This window comes from Pleurodeles waltl, chromosome 5 (genome assembly GCF_031143425.1).
Source record: "Pleurodeles waltl isolate 20211129_DDA chromosome 5, aPleWal1.hap1.20221129, whole genome shotgun sequence".
Lineage (NCBI taxonomy): Eukaryota > Metazoa > Chordata > Amphibia > Caudata > Salamandridae > Pleurodeles > Pleurodeles waltl.
In genome coordinates, this window is record NC_090444.1 from 125,075,532 (window position 1) to 125,094,900 (window position 19,369).

The window sequence follows — 19,369 nt, forward strand, 5'->3', positions numbered from 1 at the left end:
GCACCCTACAACACCAGCAACACTCTAGATTTGCTCACCTCAAATGTCTGCAAATCTAGAGTGTCACTGGTGATGTAGGGTGCTTCTTACTAGAGCAGCTCTCCACCTAAAATTGGGAACTTCCCAGGGTTCTCCTTTGTTTTTTGCATAATTAAAATGCGTCACTCTAACCCTGAAAGGGCCTTGGTTTGATATATATATATATAACACACATACAATTTTTAGGTCAGCCTAGATGCAGCATTAAAGAACTCACCAGTCTCATGCAATCAAAAGAATAATAAAAAAATATACTTATATACATACATAGAAAGGCTTTGGGGCAGCCCTCTTTATCCATTGACCTGTTAAACTGTCACTCACATTTTGCTTCCTCTCAAAGTATACAGCATAGGGTAATGAGTAAGGCCAATTCTGACATTGGCTCTCTGTGAACGACATTTTATTTGATCACTGGTGCACAGCCGCCTATAGAGTTCACTTCAGCACCAGGACTGGTGGGACAATACTGGCAGTGTTTTTTTTCCTTTTTCTTCAGCTTTTATTTTTTTACTGATCACTAGGTTTAGAATATCAGATTACACTAATCCAACGTCAGTAGTATATTTCCTTTGTACCAATAAGAATCATACTTTCATGTGACTTACATTAAGGAGAGTTTTAGAGCTGTTCCTAGGAAGCACCTCTTCTATTAAACTTATATGTGCTAAAGATCTAACTTATTTTTTTACTGCTAGCACATGGCTGCCTTTTTTAGACAGTGGTGTTATTTTTTTCACTTCTACTTGTTCGTTGCTTAGACTTGGAGTGAAAAAATATTAGCCATCGCACAACCTTGCTTTAGCAAAATCTTACTTAATTTTTATTTATTACAAGAGGCATACAAAATCAGTGTAAAGCTCTCAATGTCTTACCTAGAAATTGGCGAAAATCATGCACGCATCCTCTAATCTAAGAAAGTGTAAAGATGTACCCTTTACACCACACGAAATAAAAAATAGCAGGTCTGCGTTGCTAAATCATTTTCTGACAGCCTTGTCAAGTTTCCGGGGTCCATGCGTGATGTGCTACTCCAGTCTAGGTTGCTTTTTTTCCTTTGAATTCCTTTACCTGTAGTCTTGTTTATTGCATTATAAAACAGGACTACAGGTCCATACATTGAATGGGAAAAAAATCTGGACTGGAGCAGCACTTCAGACAGAACTTGGCAGCTATGTTTATAACTGAATTGTTATAAACGTTTAAAATAGCATATTCTTTTAACATGAAACCTAGCGTTACTCTTTTTATGACAGGAGCATTTCCGTCACCAGTTTATTGAGTGTCCAATATATTTATACTTTTTTAGCGCCGCTTTTTGACGCAAAAACGGCGCAAACTTACAAAATACAATTGTATTTGACAAGTTTGCGCCGCCTTTGCGTCAAAAAAATTACGCAAATGCGGCGCTAAAAAAATATAAATATGGGCCTAAGTCAAGATGTATAAACTTAGAGAAAGAAAAATTAGTTTTTCAGCAGCAATCGCGGGGGTAAACGACGACAGGGCATGTTAGGTAACAGACGTTGAGTAACAATTGCTAAGCACTGTCGAGAAACTTTTCCACACCCTCCTTGCGCAGCTCCTCGCAACGGCCGCTCTGGAAACGAAGCACCTCCGCCCGTCCCTCTTTCACCAGTGCCCGCTGCTTCCCAGCCTGCAGAGGACCAGGAGGTCACCCCACGGTCTATGCTTGGGACCCCGCTGCCGCGGCTCCTGGCTGCACTGTGGGTCTGCAGGGTGACGCGTGCCTCTCTCATGGGAGACATGGGCTCCAAGGGACAACTTCCCAGCGGTCCAGAGCAAGCGCTGCGAGGCCGGGCTCAGAGCCTGCGGGTTTCAGGTAGGACTCCACCGTGAAGCGTGCGGTAAACACTACCGGCTGATGGCGCCGTTGTAAATGTCTGGAACGCCTTTGATAGTAAAGGCGTGTAAACAAAACGCTCTGGCGTTACCTAATGCAGCGAAGTACGCAGCCATATTGGAAAGGGTTTACATGGTGCACATTTTAACGCAAAGCCAGGTGGAGAGTTGAGTCTAACGAAATGAATTTCACAGCTGTTCATGGGATAAGAACCGGTGCAAATAAATTCAAATAAAGTGCATTTTTCGATATTCATAAATAAGTTTAAGATTTAAACTCGTGTTGTGTATACAAAATGTGACGACGCATTCTGTATATTTCGAGCATCATTGTTAGTCCCTTTTCACTGTTTACAGCCGCTCTTTCGCTTTAGACTTGTTGTTTACAGGGGCACGCGGCCGCTGCAGCCGTTGAAGTTTGCCAGCATGTAGTCTCAACACAACTCCGGAGTCACAATATTATGAGAGCAGGGGAGTCTTCTTGTGTGGTTACCTGAGCCCCTTTGTTTTTTCTGGATGACGGTTGTCTGTATGACTAACATAACAGCCCTCTGAATAAGGTCTGCCTGGCTTGACAGGGTAGCTGTGGGAGTGACCTCTTTTCATCAGTTCTTTTAAAATTAAAATATTCGTAGAGTGGGATTTGCTTTGTCAAGAGTAGTAGTTTCTCTCACCTCATGCTATTGACTTTTTGGAGAATCATTGTGCCTCGTGTGTGAGCGCGTCTGGCCTTATTTGGTATTTTATGATTTAATTCATTGGTTCCCAACCTGTGGTCCGGGGACCCCTGGGGGTCCGCAAAGCCTTCTCAGGGGGTCTGCGAGAGCCTAGAAAATTAAAAAATATTGACAAATATTGACAAATTAGGTCCCCAGCTTCCAGTAATGACTCATTATTGGGGTCCCCGGATTCCAATGATGATTCAGCTGGGGTCCCTGGGTTCCATTAATGTTAATGTAGGGGTCCGCAGAAATCAAAAGGTTGGGAACCACTGATTTAATTCATAACAGAACGCGTTAGAGGTTCCATGGACCTTTTGTCTATGCTTGGAGTGATTCCACTAAGAGCTTTACATCTAAACATCAATCCTTTCAGTATGATCAATAAACATTTCGTCTGGAGTCAATAATCTTCACACACATGACCCATTTGGCCACGAATAACCACACCTTTGTAAAAGTTAGAATTTTTTTCCCCTTTATTAACAATGCTAAAGTCACGTAAATCTAACTGAAAACCAGATGATAAACATACATGAGTAACACCGGCTGACCAAATCTTCTCAAGAATCTCAGTTCAAGAGTCACAGTACAAATTAATAGCAAGAATAACTGCGCAATAGAAATTACATACATCTAGATTCAACAGGTGAACAACATCAATTCTTTGTTAATTGCCATCTGTTAGCCTTTCCAGGGCTCCCTAACTAACCTTCTGATTCAAATAGCATGTTTGGACTTCATGCAAAACAATTTAGTTAAAGTTAATTTGGAAAACATCTAGATATGGCTCTATCAAAATAGCAGTTGGTACCTAGAAACAAAGAACAAAACCTTCAACAAGGACAACAGCATTATGTTATACCTCTCCTCAAATGGTTCAGCATGCTGCGATTCTCTTTGTCAGTTCGACATCCGTCTGGTTAGCTTCAGTAACGGGCAGTGAAAGAGAATGGTTCAGACAAGGGAACTCTAAGCTATCTGAACCATTTACAAATAAATCTCTAAAGGATCAGCATGCACCATTAGCAATTAAGCAATAAAGCCAAAGATAGAAATAAAGTCATCAGGAACTGTTCAGATCCTCAAACAAAACCACTATGGAGAAAATCAGAATAGAATGATCTCCCTCTCCTCTGTGCAGTCGGGCTAAGCTAGAATGTCCTAAAGAATCTTCCCACCTTGTCATTGGTCAGAAAATCATGCGTTTACAGTTGATCCAACACAAATAAAAACTCAGATCCAAGACATAACTAAGTTGTCCTTCATACGTTGATGATTGGCTCTTCTTCTCCTGTTCCCATCGACGGACTCGTCAGGTAACTTTATTGTTGCAATCCTTACTCCAGTCAGTGCATCCATTGTTGGTTCCTGGGAACATCGCTGTCTCACACATCAAACTTTGCAAAGTTGCAAGTTCTAATACAAGACATTCTAGCAGGCAGTTCTCATGAAAACATTAAAGACATCTGCAAAATGTTTGGTCAGCACAGTGTGAACAATAAGCATTAGTTCTCAGGTCACACTTATCCCACTATTTTGTTAGGCAGTGCAGCCTAATATGAGGCTGTGCAGAGTAGGCCCAAACCTCGCTAACTTAAGGCCTTTAGTAAACTAAGCAAATACATGGCATACATTTTTAATATGACATACTACTACAATTTTCTTTATGCGTGCACCTCAACTAATAATAATATGCATTTATTAAAAGCAGTACGTATTCATAACAACCTCTCAAGTGGGCATATTTTCCAAATCACACATTATTTTCTATGTTAGCCAAATTCTTTGCAAATTCTTAACCCGAAATAAATGAAAATCCTTAATAATTAATTCAGCTTTCACATATGACATGCTTAGTAGCAGTTCACGAGGGGCTATATAATGGATGCCAGCATTTTAGAACAGGAACGTCGGAGATTTTGGAAAAAAAAAAAGAGGGGGGATGCATTTTCCCCATTGACTTCTATTGAAGCAGAGGCAATTTTAGGCGGAAATCAGCTAAAGTAAAGCCATTTGTGGCTTCAAAAAGCGGGAGTATCACGCCTGAATCGGGTCTGTTGACATGTATGCAATATTGCAGCCAAAAGCTCACTGAATCATACATATTACATTTTTTATTAGATTGGTACATTGTATTTGGATTTTTCCCACTAAAGGAAGTTTATTTACGTTTTAGCCAAGACTCAAATGTCAAATCATTGCTTGTTATTACTATGCACACATCTCTGTAAAGAATGGCCAGCCTTTTCGATTGTTTACAATTAAAGTGACATTGCTATGTTCTGGAAATTATAGGTTAGAATGTTCCTTAAGTCATCTGGAATGTTGGGATCGTCAGTTGGAGCAGGACGAGAGAGATGTTAAGGTCTATTTAGTGTCGCTCTTCTGTTATGCAAATAAACCTGGCATTGCAGTTGATTGAGCTTGAAATTGTCATAACATTTTGAAAGAATGCTGTAACAAAAGAAATTGGCAATGAAGATGGGATTGAAACCCAGAGGTGGAAGGTACAATGGATTAGCATTCCATATTTGATCACCCACCAAGGTACAAGGCAGCCCTGAATAAGCCAATACAGTGAATCCTTTCCCTTGACACTCCGGCATTAGCTGTCCTTGACACTCTGGCATAATCAGTTTATCTGAATCACACTCATCCACACACATACTCGCCATCTTTTTTCCTGCGACTTTGAACCCCATATTCTTCACACCTTCCTTCAGCTCTCCAATCTAGTGCACCTCTTTGCTCTCACTCTTCCTTCTAGATTCCTATTTCCAAACTCTGGCAAACTGTCTTCTCTTTCCACATTTCTTGCATATGGCACTCCCGACAGAACAATTCAAATTATTTGCAGGGCATTGACCAGTGCCACTCAGAAACATTTTAATTTGTGAGATTGCAAATTAATAGTATGATTAGGTTTCCCTTTAAAAGGGTTATTTTGTTTATTTCCCTCTGTTTTGGACACACACTTTGGTCACCCCTTTTTTAGCCACATCTTCCTTTCTCATTTCTTTTATCCAATCTACTGTGTTCAATTCCTCAGTTATGGCTATAGCTTCATTAACACTAGGGTTCTTTGCTAATAGTTTTTCCTGTGCTCTGACGTTAATGGTACATTGTACCAGCGGATCTCTAATTAAGGAGTCTGAGAGTTCCCCAAACTCATCTGTTCTTGCAAGATTTCTTAAACATGCCACATAGTTCTCCATATGTTCAGGTTCACCCTGCTGGCATGCAAATATGTATGCCTTTCCAAAACCATATTTATCTGTGTACCAAAATGAAGTTCCAACCTTTTCATGGACGTCTTAAAAACATCTCTGGGTTCTTCCTCTGCATCATAAAATGTGATTTCTTTAAGGCTCTCATAGATGTTTCCACCTTGTTTCCTGGATGCAGAAAACATCTTCCCACCCATAGCCACCAGATAAAAATCAAAGAGTTATTCTATCTGGGCCAGGGCAACATTGGTTCATCAGAATCTGATAAAAATGGTGGTAACAAGGGCCTACCAGTAACAGCTATATTTTCAACACAAGACACTGAAAAGACAAGCCAAAACAACCAACTAAAACAATCAACACAACAAGTTAAAATAGTAAAAGTTTCATAATAGTTCAGTTCCTCCAAATGTTGTAAGTGCTCTGTTCACTCTTCATTGTGTATGACTATCAAGCGCTTCCTGGTTTACACAGTCCTAGAAGAGTGAAACAACATATGGACTATGGACGTACCACAGCTCTATTTATGTCAAATCTTCGAATATTCACAGGCTCCATATGCCGACCGTCTGATTATAAATGGGATTTCTTTAGGCCAGTTTTCTGATCATATTAGGGCGTTAAATATGCCAACACTTTATGCTGAAATTCTTTTATGCTGAAATTCTGATTATAACTAGAGTTTAGGATGTATCATTATTCATATCATACCACTGCTATTTTTTAAAAATTATATTCCGACAAAGCATTTTAGGAATACTTTATAGCATTCAATTGATCCTATACATTTTTACTGTAATTAAACCTAAAATATATTTGCCGTCCAGTGCCTAGGTTGTCAACTCATTGCCATTGGGACTAATTACCTTTTACATTTGACCACATGGTGTAATTCCTGGGCAAAGCACTTCAGCTCACTTTGTCACAGTTCATTTGTTTGCCACTATTGTGAGAATATACCAAGCGCTAGATCAATGACTGACTTCATTTTACAACTAAAAGCTCTGCAGCGCCTTGTGGAATTTGAAATGTTATGGTCTTGGCTCTCCAAGCCATTTATGCACATACATTTGGCTGAGGCTTGCAAAAGTTGGGTTTCAACTCATAAAATGATTTATTCATATAAAGATTTTTGTGTGAGTAGGGGAGCAGAGCCAGCTGCCCTAAAGTAGGCAGCTTGGAGCCAGAGCTCCTTGCCAGCACTCTGACCCCAGCCACTCCAGGTGCCCTTGCCCAGGAGTCTTGAGGATGCTGCCGAGGGGCGACTCCCAATCTGGTTTGTGAAAGGGGCTCTTAGAAGCCAGCGCCTGCAGTCCTGAGGCCGCACCCAAGATAGCAGCCCCATAGTCGTGGACTGACTGCGGGGCTCGCAGGAGCATACAGAAAGGCCTCTGTTGGATCTGTAGCCCTCCCCAGTGAGGTGGCGGGAGCCAGTATGAAAGAGTCTACCCCTCGCACGCCCCTCCGAAATTTAAGCAATGCTTTAACGGGAGCTGGCCTGGGATGACGGGCTCCTCCCATTGATAGTACATCCAGCACATGGCTGGGGCAGTCGGGGAGAGGGCTGCCCCTCTAACAATGCCGCCTCTCTACATTGAGTGGGGTCGGCTTGCTCCACCCTGGTGGGGTCCCTGTGACTGCGTTTGAACTCCTCCCACCCCAACAGCGGAAGGAGACTTGAGGAGGCGGCTCCCCTTAATTCCCCTGGCATCATCCTGAGGTGCTTTGTTGGACCACTGGAGGCCTTTTGATTGGAGGAACATCCACCCTATGCTGTACCGATCCCTGGGACTTGGGATCCCTGGAGACAGTGGGTGATTATATTGTTTGGCCCAGTGACCGGCGGGGTGGCCCCACAGGACACCCCAGGGCTCACTACTGTGGCACCTCCCGCCAGGCACCCCTAGTGGTGACTGAGAACGCCACACCAGCTCCTGGCAGCGGATGTACCACTGCAGTGGCCTGAGTGTATACCGGAGAGTGGCTGGAACAGTGTTACCATAGCCCTTGGTAGGGTGTATCACAGCTGACGGTATCTCTGCCTACTGCTTTGTCTTGTCCCCCTCCCGCTCGCCTGATGGACATTGGGCTGCACACACTGTAACAGAGTCCTGGCTTTACCCCCCTCGGGTGTCGACGACTGCCTTCACTTATGGCATAGGGATTTCCTCCTCCGGCAGACCTGGCTGCCCAGTCCATATGCGGTTGAGAACGCTAGAGTGTTGCTTTATCCTGACTTCACCCTGCAGGTGCAAATGCAGTGTCTTATTCCTGTCTGTCAAGTGCTGCCTTAGACAACTGGCACTGTTGTACGCCTTACTCTTCCCAGCCCGCCTGACGTTACAGGCAGGGGACAAGACCCACTTCTTTCTAGATCCGTCAGCTGCGTGGGACAGAGTGGAGAACGATGATACAGAATCAGTGTGCCTGGAACCCCCAGACCTCCGTTCATCGATTTTGCTGAAGACATGGGCAGTCTAACTGCCAGGAACCCCCCCGGCTGTCTAGGCAGCAGGCGGCGGAGGAACGCACGAGGGCATTCGAGGTGGTGACATCCGTGCAGTCCATCTGCAGTAGCACGGGGCTGGGTTCTTAGCTCCTGAAGTATTCAGACTTTTCGTTGACTCTGTCTTTGACACTAGTTTGGGGGTCCTGGATGTGGATGGGGCCCTGCTTTTACACTGCCTGTTTCACAACTTTACATACTTCACCTTTCTTGGCTTGTTTGGTCTCTGGTTCCTCTTAATGGTTCCGTTATGGACTTGGCTTCCCAAAGAAGTGGGGCTCTAGTTGCTGGGGGTGTTGCCTTTTTTGTCTGTTTGAACAGGATGTGTACATGTCTCAGTTCAGGGGCTGGTCATGGGAGGGACTCAAGTTGCTTATGGCAGGGGTGGATTTTGTTGTTGGTTGTTATTATGTGTGCTGTGCTTTTGGCAGGTGTGGGTGATTTGCGGCATGGTATTAGGGGGAGGGGAAGGGCCTCAGAGAAGGGGTTGATCTTCCCCTTAGCTGTGCTTCTAAAGCTGGGATGGCTGATCACTTATGACTCCTAACCTGGAATGTGCGGGGACTGGCATCACCCTCTAAGCGCTATAATGTACTGGGGTATCTGAGGCGGAGAGGCATTTGGATAGCTTTTTTGTAGGAGACACGTTTAAGGCCTGCAGAGGGCAGGGCCCTGCACAGGAGGTGGAAGGGCCAGCTGTACTATATGGCTTACTATGAATATGCAAAGGGGGGGAGGCTTTATTTGGATTAAGCCAGGGGTGTCATTCCAGCCACATAGATCAATCGTTCACCCAGAGGGTAGGTTTGTGCTTGTACTGGGACGAGTGGATGGTAATGATGTAACACTGCTTAATGTATATGCCCCCAACACTGTCCAGGTGCTCTTTTTGGACAGCCTTCTGGCCCTCCTTGCCTCCATGCTTCCTTATACTGGAATAATAGGTGCAATGATTTTAACTGCGTCGCTGATACCTGCATTGATAGGTCCCACCCTCAGCTATTTCCGAAGTTGGGAACAACATTGCGACCTGCGGATTGTTGGAGAGGGAGGAACCCGGCAGCTAGGGTTTACTCCTTCCACTCTAATTTGCATGGCTTAGAGGTGAGACTGGACAAGGTGCTTGGCTGCCCAGAGGCTTGTGAGAGGGTGCTAGATGCTGAAAACCAGGTGCAGACCTATTCTAGTCACTGTCCTCTGCTGTGTACATTCCAGTGGTCTGCGCGTTGGACTTGCATTCCCTTTTGGAAGCTAAGGGCCTGATTTAGAGTTGTGGGGAATGGGTTATTCGGGCACAAATGGGACAGATATCCTGTCTGCCATATTAGGATTCCAACATATCCTATGGAAATCGTAATACAGCGGACAGGAGTAACCCGTCCGCCACACTCTAAATCAGGCCCTAAATCCATCGCTGTTGGAGGACCAAGTGTTCAGAGCTATGTTGCTAGAGAAAATCACAGCATATTGGGCTGATACCGAGGGTTCCGGCACATCAGTAGGGGTTGAATAAGAAGCATTTGAGGTGGTCATGAGTGGTCACTGTATAGCAGATAAGCCGGGGGTGTGTGCCCAATTGCATTCTGATATATGTTGACAGGAGGCGATTTTGGAGGTTCTCCCTGCGGGACTAAAGGATACGCTGTTCGGCAGGGAGCGATTGCTCATCAAGTATGAAAAGCTGTTCGTCTTGGTGGAGCACTTACACTTCACCTAGGCCTTATCGGTGGCACAGAGTTCCATATCTTTTTGGAGTACCCTACCAATCTCGGTGCATGGGCAGATCGCTATATCTAAGATGGTCCAGCTACCACTCCTATTTTACCTCTTTGCTGATTGAGCTGCCAGATCTTATTGCCGGGAACTGAATAGCCTGCTTAACACATTATACTGGGGAACATCCAGACGTAGGATGGCTCTTCTGAAGCTGCGCATACCGGTGGGCAAAAGAGTTTGGCTGCGATTTTGAGTTTTATTATTTGGCTGCCCAACTGCATTGGGTCACAAGCTGCAGATCAGGACATGAGGACGTGACAAACATGTGTGCGGAGTATGCCTACCAAAATGGTCCTGACTCATATCCTGTTGCAGCCCTACGCAGCCTTACTCTCCCGAGGGGAGAACGTCCTGGTCTGCGCAGCGCCATATGCATGGGGCAGGGGCCTTACAGAGAAACCCACAGCAGAACTCCATACTTGTGTGAGCTCCCCTTGCAGGTGGCCAGGTACTGATCACTTCCTGGAGGCTTGGTCGGCCTGGAGAAATGGCCCGCTGTCAGCGTGCATATCATGGGGGATCTTTTTACTCAAAGTGAACTCAGGATTCAGGATCTTAGAGAGACTTATGACGTACTAGTGGAGAATTTTTTTTGCATGGTGCCTTGATGGGTTGGGTCCATGACTGGTGGAAGATGGGTTCCTCCGAACCTATTGACCATGACTGCCTCCGTTATCATCTGCTTCTTATTTCCACAGTGACCAAGGCGATTAACCTATTGTATCGGTCCTTGTTGAAGGAAGCACAACCAGACCTCCTGCCCCTACAACACTGATGGGAGGCAGACCTGGTCTCTGTGCTTTCAGATTCTCCCTGGAAGTTGATACTGAAGTCTACCCTCAAGATATCTCGGAATGCCAGATTCAAGCTTATTTAATTATTTTTTCTGCATTAGGCATACCTCATGCCCAGTAGTTTGTACACTATATTCCACGGGGCATTGGCGGGCCGCCCCCACTGTCAGGCGGGGGAAGCGGGGTTTTTCCATGTGATGTAGTCCTGTCCAACTTTAGCCCCGCATTGTGTTTCAGTCGTACCAGTTTTGCAGTGGGCTATGGCCAGGCAATTCGAGTGCACTCTGCAGTTTTGCATCCTGGGCTTACATACTCGCAGCGTGACTCAGAAAGTAACAGACTGATTCACAAACCTGGCCCTACTACTTACCAATAGGCAGGCAGATGACAAGGTGTTGGAAATCTGCCTCTGGTCCTGACTTGTGCGACTGGTGCAGGGAGTTGACCAGGTGCGTGGAACAAGAGAGAAGCACTGCACAGGCAGGAAGCTCGAGGACTGCGGAGAGTTCCCTTGCTGCCCTCCTGGGATGTGATTCTGGTGGCTTGCCCGCATTTGAATATACAAGGGAGAATCAGGAACATAGAGGCAGCCTCCCCTTTGCTCCCTCAGTTGCCCACTGCATCTGCTTGGTCAGATGCTGTCTCCTCTGCGGCAAACCTTCCTGCCACCAATCGCGGACCAGCTCTGAGTGGCTCTAGTCTCATCTACCTGTGCACTGTCAGATGGGTGCACCTGAGTGGTGCGCCTGATTGGGGAATGTAATGGTGAAGGTCACACGTGCGTGCTTGGGATGGCGCTAGGTGGCACTGCACCTAAAAAGCTGAGGCCATCACTGGTGTATCTTTACTCATGTCATTGGCCCGCTTGCTCTCCAGTACCCATCATGATGGGCTTGATGCCCGGGTATTTTCCTCCTGCTTCTGCCCACCTTTCTAGTTTGTTAGGATTGTTTTAGTTTTTATGTTTGTATAATTTGTTTGTGTGATACATTTTTCTTTGTATTGAAATGTTATTTGTATCAAAAACAGATAAAAAAAAAAAAGATTTTTGTGTGAGTAAATTTACTCATGGGACTGGTATGATAAGGATGGTGACAGTTCCATGGCTTGAAGGCCCTGTGAATTTGTGCACCCCCAGAAACTTACAAGTTTGAGGCAATTCATCTCCTCTCCAACCACCTCCCACCGTGGGAAAGACAGAATACGTACTCCTGATAATGAGAGAACTAAACGTTTTTCCAACCTGGCAAATGATTGGCTCCTATCAAAAAATGGGGATATAAAAAAGGGATTTTCTGTTTTTTTTCTGTAGGGGAGAATATTTTCTACCAGAGGAAGAGAAAATAACATAAGTTAATTTGCACTTTCTGAACAGATTTAGCATGAGGAAATATACCCTTGTATATTTGCTCTTGCAAAAATGGAATTCACATAATTTCGCTTGGAATGTTGTTTCCAGGTCTACTTCTGAAATGTCTTGTACATTTCTGAAAGTTGTAAATCTGCACCCATGCAATGTCTAAGGTAGGTACACTTTTGTGACTGAAAAAAAAATGGGACCTCTACTATATTTTTTTCACGGTGCCCTAAATGGTTTTACTCTGATTCTCAATTTAAAGATTTTAACTGCAGAGGGTTTACACACCTCTGTTCTGGAGCTTTTTTAAACAAGTCAGCTTTAAACACATGCACTGCTTTGTAGTTCTTGCACTCATACAAAGCATATGCTTGTTTTTGCCTCATTAACAACTATGCATTGATGTAAACCTTGCATCACTATCTGATTGCATCCAGAAGATAACATTAAAAATGTGGAGAATTTTAATTTTTTAAATAAATATGTTCACTGTTGTGTTCATTTCTCAAACGGCCAAACATGAATCCTGGAAAGTTAACCAAGGTAACGTTGCCCTGGTTATCCGGAGTTCAGCTATTACAAATATGTGTGTGTCTTTCTAGGGAATGTAGACTCCACAATCAATGATGTAATATTAATGCAGATTACTGTTTATAGCGTGCTGTTTATTTGATGACAGATATCAAATTTAAAAGTATATATAACATGTATTTTCTATTTCTGTGCACATTGAGGAATCTATTTTTGCAAGCCATGTTTCCATTGCCACTAGTGAGTGGATGGTAGTCACTGCTGAACATGACGATGGTCAGAATTTTAGGGCTTGTTTTCTAAAGAAAAAACAAAACAAGCCGTCCCTGACTCCTTTCAGGGGCGTGTGTCTGTTACTCAGCAAGGAGCTAGACGGTGTTTGGATTTTTTTGTGAGTCGGGCCAGGTGAAAGGAACTTACTGTGTGGACATGAATTGTGGTGACGAGATTGTATGCAAAGAGGGGACTTTCTTGTACCCCCTGGGCAAAATATAGGGCCTGATTCTAACTTTGGAGGACGGTGTTAAACTGTCCCAAAAGTGGCGGATATACCACCTACCGTATTACGAGTCCATTATATCCTATGGAACTCGTAATACGGTAGGTGGTATATCCGCCACTTTTGGGACGGTTTAACACCGTCCTCCAAAGTTAGAATCAGGCCCATAGTGCCTTCTGGGTAACTACTTGCGTAAGCTTCCTTAAAAGTGAAACCAACTTCACGTACAGAACATGGCATTCCTCACAAAAATGATGAAGTTCTAGTTAAATGGGTCAAAACCTTCTCTCTCCCAATTAGAGTAACAGTGATATAACATCTCACGTTAGCCCACTGTTGTGGCTCAGGCGTCAAATGGTACTGAGGCTGGCCTACCTTTGTGTTTTCCTTCAATGTTTGCCATATTTCCAGTGTTACCCATTTAATGGGTTCCAGAGAGAAAAGGAAGGGCAATTATTTCAAATGAAAAATGATACTGTAACTGTTGTCTTCTCTAGTCTCCCAGTGCTTAAGAATTCTTTCTTCCATTTTTCTTATGAAATTCCATAGACGTCTAGTACAGCCCTAATCACAGACACCACTTTCTTGAATCAGTGTGTCTAGTGGCAGACTGATACTAACACGGTTTGAACGAGTTGCCTGTACTAATGCTTTAGTAGGTCCTCATTGTTTTTTCTTAAACTATCTGTACCTTGAGTCAAATGTGATAGATGTTCCTTTGTTAAATCATATGAGAAAAGGCCTCTTTTGTCATGGTTAGCCCCCACGTTTTGCCTGGTATTTGATGTGGTCTCAAAGTTGTTAGTGCCCAAGGCCCCTGCTAACCAGGTTCCCTGGGCCAGATCTCTTTCCCGAAACTGCTGAGACGCATTGGCACAATTGGCAACACCCTTAGCTGCCACTATATGTCCCTAGTACCCAGGGCATGTGGTACTAAGGGTAGGCCCCTGAGGGCAGCAGCACAGATTGTGCCACCATCAAGGGCCATGCATCCAGAAGCACCCAGCACTTCCATTGCAGGCTGAGTGTCCTGGTGCAATCTTAAAAGTCGAACTTGACATGGCCCACAGCCAGTGTGCCCTATCCACTATACAATGCATGCAATATAGGGAAGTCACCCCTCTGGCAGGCCTTCCAGCTCTAAGGTAGGATCACTATACTGTATGTGTGGGCATAGTTGCATAAGCAATATGCCTCTACTGCGTCCTTGCCAAACCTGGGATATAGTAAGTGAACAGAGCAGGCATTTTAAATGCATGTGCTGGACACTGGTCAGTACGAGTTTCACAGCTACATGATGGCCAATCTGAACCTTGGGCTGTTTGGTATCAAACAACTCAGAATGCTAAATCCAAACTGGTACCAGTATTGGATTTGTTGCAAAATGTACCCAGGGGCCACCTTATAGGTGACCCCTGCAAAGCTAACTAAACAGACATGGTTGCTGGCCGGTCACAACCAGTCTGTCACCACCAGACAAGATTCTGGAAACATGGGGTGAGAGCTCCTGCTCTCTGGGTCCCAGAACAAAGCCCTTCCTGGGTGGAGGTGTCACACTTCCCTCCTCATGAATGTGCACTGCCTTTCTAGCTAGCTTCAACGGGCTTACCGCCTTTGAAACTCGACCCCAAGTCTGTTGCTAGCCGCAGATGGCTGCCCCTGTTGCAAACCCTCACTTTTGGTGAGAGCAACAGCGGAAACCACGCAAAGTACAGGAGGTATGGTCAGCCCCAGCTTGCACCACCCCTAAGATTTTGCATGCAAGGTGACCCCTCCATTTCAGTATCCTCCAGCCAGGTGTGGGGAAGTGACCTCTGCCCACAGAAAGTGGTCACTTAGTGGGTGTAGCCACCCTAAGGTAGATGGCCCACTGGTCACCACTAGGTACTCCTCTAAATGCCCACTAAGTACAATATTTAATGGGCACCCCTAGACCAGAGATTCCGATTCCAAGGACAAAAGAAATCCAGCAACAGAGAAGACCCAAAGCTTGAGAACTGAAGTCCTTCTGCACCACGAAAAAGGCACTAAACCCTGCCTGCTGCTCCCAGGACTCAACAATCACAGATGAGGGGTTGCTCGGACATCAGACGGACTCTATAACCCGCCAAAGAACCTCCACTCTTCTAAACATCACCGAAGATCTCCCTCCAGAGGGAAGGCATCACTGTCGTGCAACAAAGACCAGAAGACCAGTGAAGTCCAGTTCACTGACCGACTTCTGCCGAATGAACTGGACACCTCAGCTGCACCAAATTTCACCTGGCGGACTGCGAGGACAAAACCTGCAAGTGTGCCAAATTTGGTGGCACTGCGACCTCCAGTGGCTGAACCGTGCAATAGCCCCAGGTACTGGTCATCCAACGTCAGACACCCAGAAGGAAAGTCCACTCCGGAATGAAAAAGGACCAGGAGGAAGCTCCAGTCAAGGGACTTCAGAAAACACCAGGATCTCCAACCAGAGTACCCCTGCCTACCTGCAAGCGACCGTCAAAGCGACCGCCTTTCTGCTTCTGAGGGCACCTTTGCACACAGATTCTGTCACGATTCACCCTGGGCTTACTGTCGACACTGGAGAGGGATGGTGAGCGGCCCCGGTTCCTGCAAGTCCTGCTCTGGCCGAGGTGGGGGCGACCCCTTCCGGTAGCCACAGTGCTGTTGACAATAGTAAGCCACTACAGTCCGTGCCCTCCAGAAGGAGTTCCAGAGGGGGAAAAAACCTCTAACAGGAACTCCCTGAAACAGAAGGAGGACACAAGGATTTAGAACTCAAGATCCTGGAAATCTGGAAGACTGAAGACAGAACAAGAACGACTGGCGTCTCAAACGAAAATCAGCCAGAGCGTGGCCACCACAGCTGAAGTGTTGCAACGCAATGAGAAGAAGAAAGGATTCCCATTATATACCCCTAGACAGGAAGTGATAAAGAGGAAGAAGTTCCCCTGTACAAGAGGAACAGATGCATGCAGGGAAGAAGGGAAGTGCACAGCATGCTGGGAAGGAGAAGGTAGCTTTAAAACCATGCATGTCGAATGAGGAAAGCTCTAAGGCGTGTGGCAGGTGAGTAAAGCCAGGGGGGGAGGCCCAGACACCCTAGAACAGTGTGTGCTACGCGCGCCGTGTGCAGCGAGAACCGCGACCCAATTCTGGGTCTCCGGCCCCGCCGCGCTCTGAGAACAGCGCGCGGCCAGAGAAAAGGGCCGCCGCGGGCGTCGCGACCCTTGACTCGGACCGCGGCTTCCTCCGCAGTTGGGCAGGGATGCACCGCAGCGGCCCGCGGCGCAACAGTAGGTCCCCCCCGAGGCCCCAGGTTTGTGAGGGAAAAGACGGAAAAAACGACGGATCAAAAGAGGAGCATGAACCGAAGGTGCATCTTCCCAGGAGCATTCACTCATAGGCTAGCCCTTCCAATGAATGAGGTATTGGAGACGACCACGGAAGACCCGAGAATCACAGATTTCCTGGACCTCGTATTCAGGCACGTTATCAATCAATTGAGGAGGAGGACAGGTGAATTGTCTGTGAAAAGGATCAGGGACGTAGGGTTTGAGTTGTGAGACCTGGAATACAGGATGTATTTTCCAAGTCAGAGGCAAGCGAAGACGAACAGACACAGGATTGATTTTCTGAAGAATCTAGAATGGACCATAATATCGAGGTTTAAATTTATTTTGGGTTAGTCGGAGAGGTAAGAATTTAGAGGAAAGCCAGACCTTATCGTGGATCTGATAACGCGGGGCATCACAACGTTTCTTATCAGCCATCCTTTTCATGCGTGTCTTAGTGGCTAAAAGATTAGAATGTATGACACGTTGGATACCCCGTAGTTGCCGAACATATGAGGTAATGGCAGGAAGATTGGAGGTTTCTTTCAGAGGAATAGGAAAGACCTTTGGATGGAATCCATAAGAACAATAGAAAGGGGAGACTTTCGAGGCACTGTGTACTGAATTGTTGTAGGAGAATTCTGCAAGTGGTAGATACGTAGACCAATTACTCTGCGTAGCATTACAGAAGCTACGTAAATATTGTTCAAGGCCTTGATTCAGTCTGTCCATTCGTTTGGGGATGGAAACCTGATGATAAGGCCACCTCTCTTCCTAGTGTCTTACAAAATTGTCTCCAAAATCGGGAGATGTATTGGGGACCCCGATCTGAGATAATGACTTGTGGTAGGCCATGAAGCCGAAAGACCTACTGGATAAAGATTTGGCTTAGTTCCTTAGCCGTAGGTAGTTTTCTTAATGCTGTGAAATGTGCCATCTTTGTGAAGGAATCAATTGTTACCATTATTACCCGATTCCCAACCGAAGAAGGCAAAGAGCACATTAAATCAGTGGATATAGTGTGCCATGAACCTGGTGGGACAGGTAACGGACGGAGTAATCCTACTGGTTTATTACGAGGTGTCTTGGCTTGTGCACAGATGGGACAGGAAGACACATAGGGGGTCATTCTGACCCTGGCGGTCACCGACCGCCAGGGCAAACGACCGCGGAAGCACCGCCAACAGGCTGGCGGTGCTTCCTGGGCCATTCTGACCGCGGCGGTAAAGCCGAGGTCAGAAAAGGGGAACCGGCGGATTCCCGCCGGTTTTCCCCTGGCCCAGGGAATCCTCCGTGGCGGCGCTGCTTGCAGCGCCGCCATGGGGATTCCGACCCCCTTCCCGCCACCCTGTTCCTGGCGGTTGTTACCGCCAGGAACAGGATGGCGGGAACGGGTGTCGTGGGGCGCCTGGGGGCCCCTGCACTGCCCATGCCACTGGCATGGGCAGTGCAGGGGCCCCCTAACAGGGCCCCATAATGATTTTCAGTGTCTGCTTTGCAGACACTGAAAATCGCGACGGGTGCCACTGCACCCGTCGCACCCCAGCAACTCCGCCGGCTCCATTCGGAGCCGGCTTCATCGTTGCTGGGTCTTTCCCGCTGGGCCGGCGGGCGGCCTTTTGGCGGTCGCCCACCGGCCCAGCGGGAAAGTCAGAATGACCGCCGTGGTCATTTGACCGCGGTGTGGTCTTCTGGCGGTCTCCGCCCGGCGGGGTCGGAATGACCCCCATAGTCCTCAGTATCTGCTTTGATTGTGGGCCACCAGAAAGAGCGAAGCAGGAGCTCTTGAGTAGCCTTCATTCCGTGATGACCTGCGATGGGGTAGTCGTGGCACATACGTAGGGCTTCTGTCTGGACTATCTTAGTAGGTATAAACAGGGCTTTTTTGTAATAATAGTATTTCTGATCTTTATGAAGCTGTGGTCGTAAATTGTTAATTTCAGTTATTTCAAGGTTGGAATATTCAGTCTTAACCTTTTCTAGGAATGTCTGTACTAGGCCAATGATCTTATTATTTTCAAATAGGTTTTGTACAGGAGAATCGCTACACTCAGGGTAGCGACGGGACAGGGCATCTGCCAAGATATTCTGAGAACCAGGGATATATGTGATGTAAAAATCATATTGACTAAAAAAGAAGGCCCATCGAGCCTGCCGACTATTTTGGCACTGAAAGTTTCTCAAACACTGTAAATTCCGGTGATCTGTCCGTGCCTCAAAAGGTTCTTTCGATCCCATAAGAAAATGCCTCCATTCTGTGCAAGCTGTCTTCAAGGCGAGTAGTTCTCGTTCTAACACCGAATACTTACGTTCGGAGTCAGATAGTATGTGTGAGAGATAGAATACAGGATGCTCTAGCCCATCATCATCTTGTTTTTGTAGCAAGGCAGCCCTGATTGCTCTTTCTGAGGCGTCCGTGACAACGATGAACTGTTTGGTGGTGTCTGGATGCCGTAGAATGGGGGCTTGAATGAAGGCTTTCTTTAGCTCTTGAAAGGCAAACTCGGTGTCTTGGGTCCAACAAAAACCCTTCCTTAGATTGTCCTTCTTAAGGGTTTGTGTAATATAACTGGTTCTCTGGGCAAAGTCAGCTATAAACTGTCGATAAAAATTGGCCAATCCCAAAAAACACTAAGTTTCCTTGATGGAAGAAGGGGATGGCCAATCCAGAATGGCTTGAATCTTATCTGAATCCATGGCAACTCCTACTTGGTTAATGCAATACCCCA

The 19,369-nt window shown here is 46.0% G+C and overlaps 1 protein-coding gene across 1 annotated transcript in view; it reads left to right on the forward strand.

Moving 5' to 3' along the window:
- The first annotated feature begins 1,531 nt into the window (after positions 1–1,531).
- Positions 1,532–19,369, forward strand: part of MSRA (methionine sulfoxide reductase A) — an 885,765-nt gene continuing 867,927 nt past the window's right edge. The window contains exon 1 of the mRNA XM_069233798.1: positions 1,532–1,882. Coding sequence (XP_069089899.1) covers positions 1,729–1,882 — 154 coding nt within the window. The 5' untranslated portion in view covers positions 1,532–1,728. The remainder of the gene's footprint in view (positions 1,883–19,369) is intronic.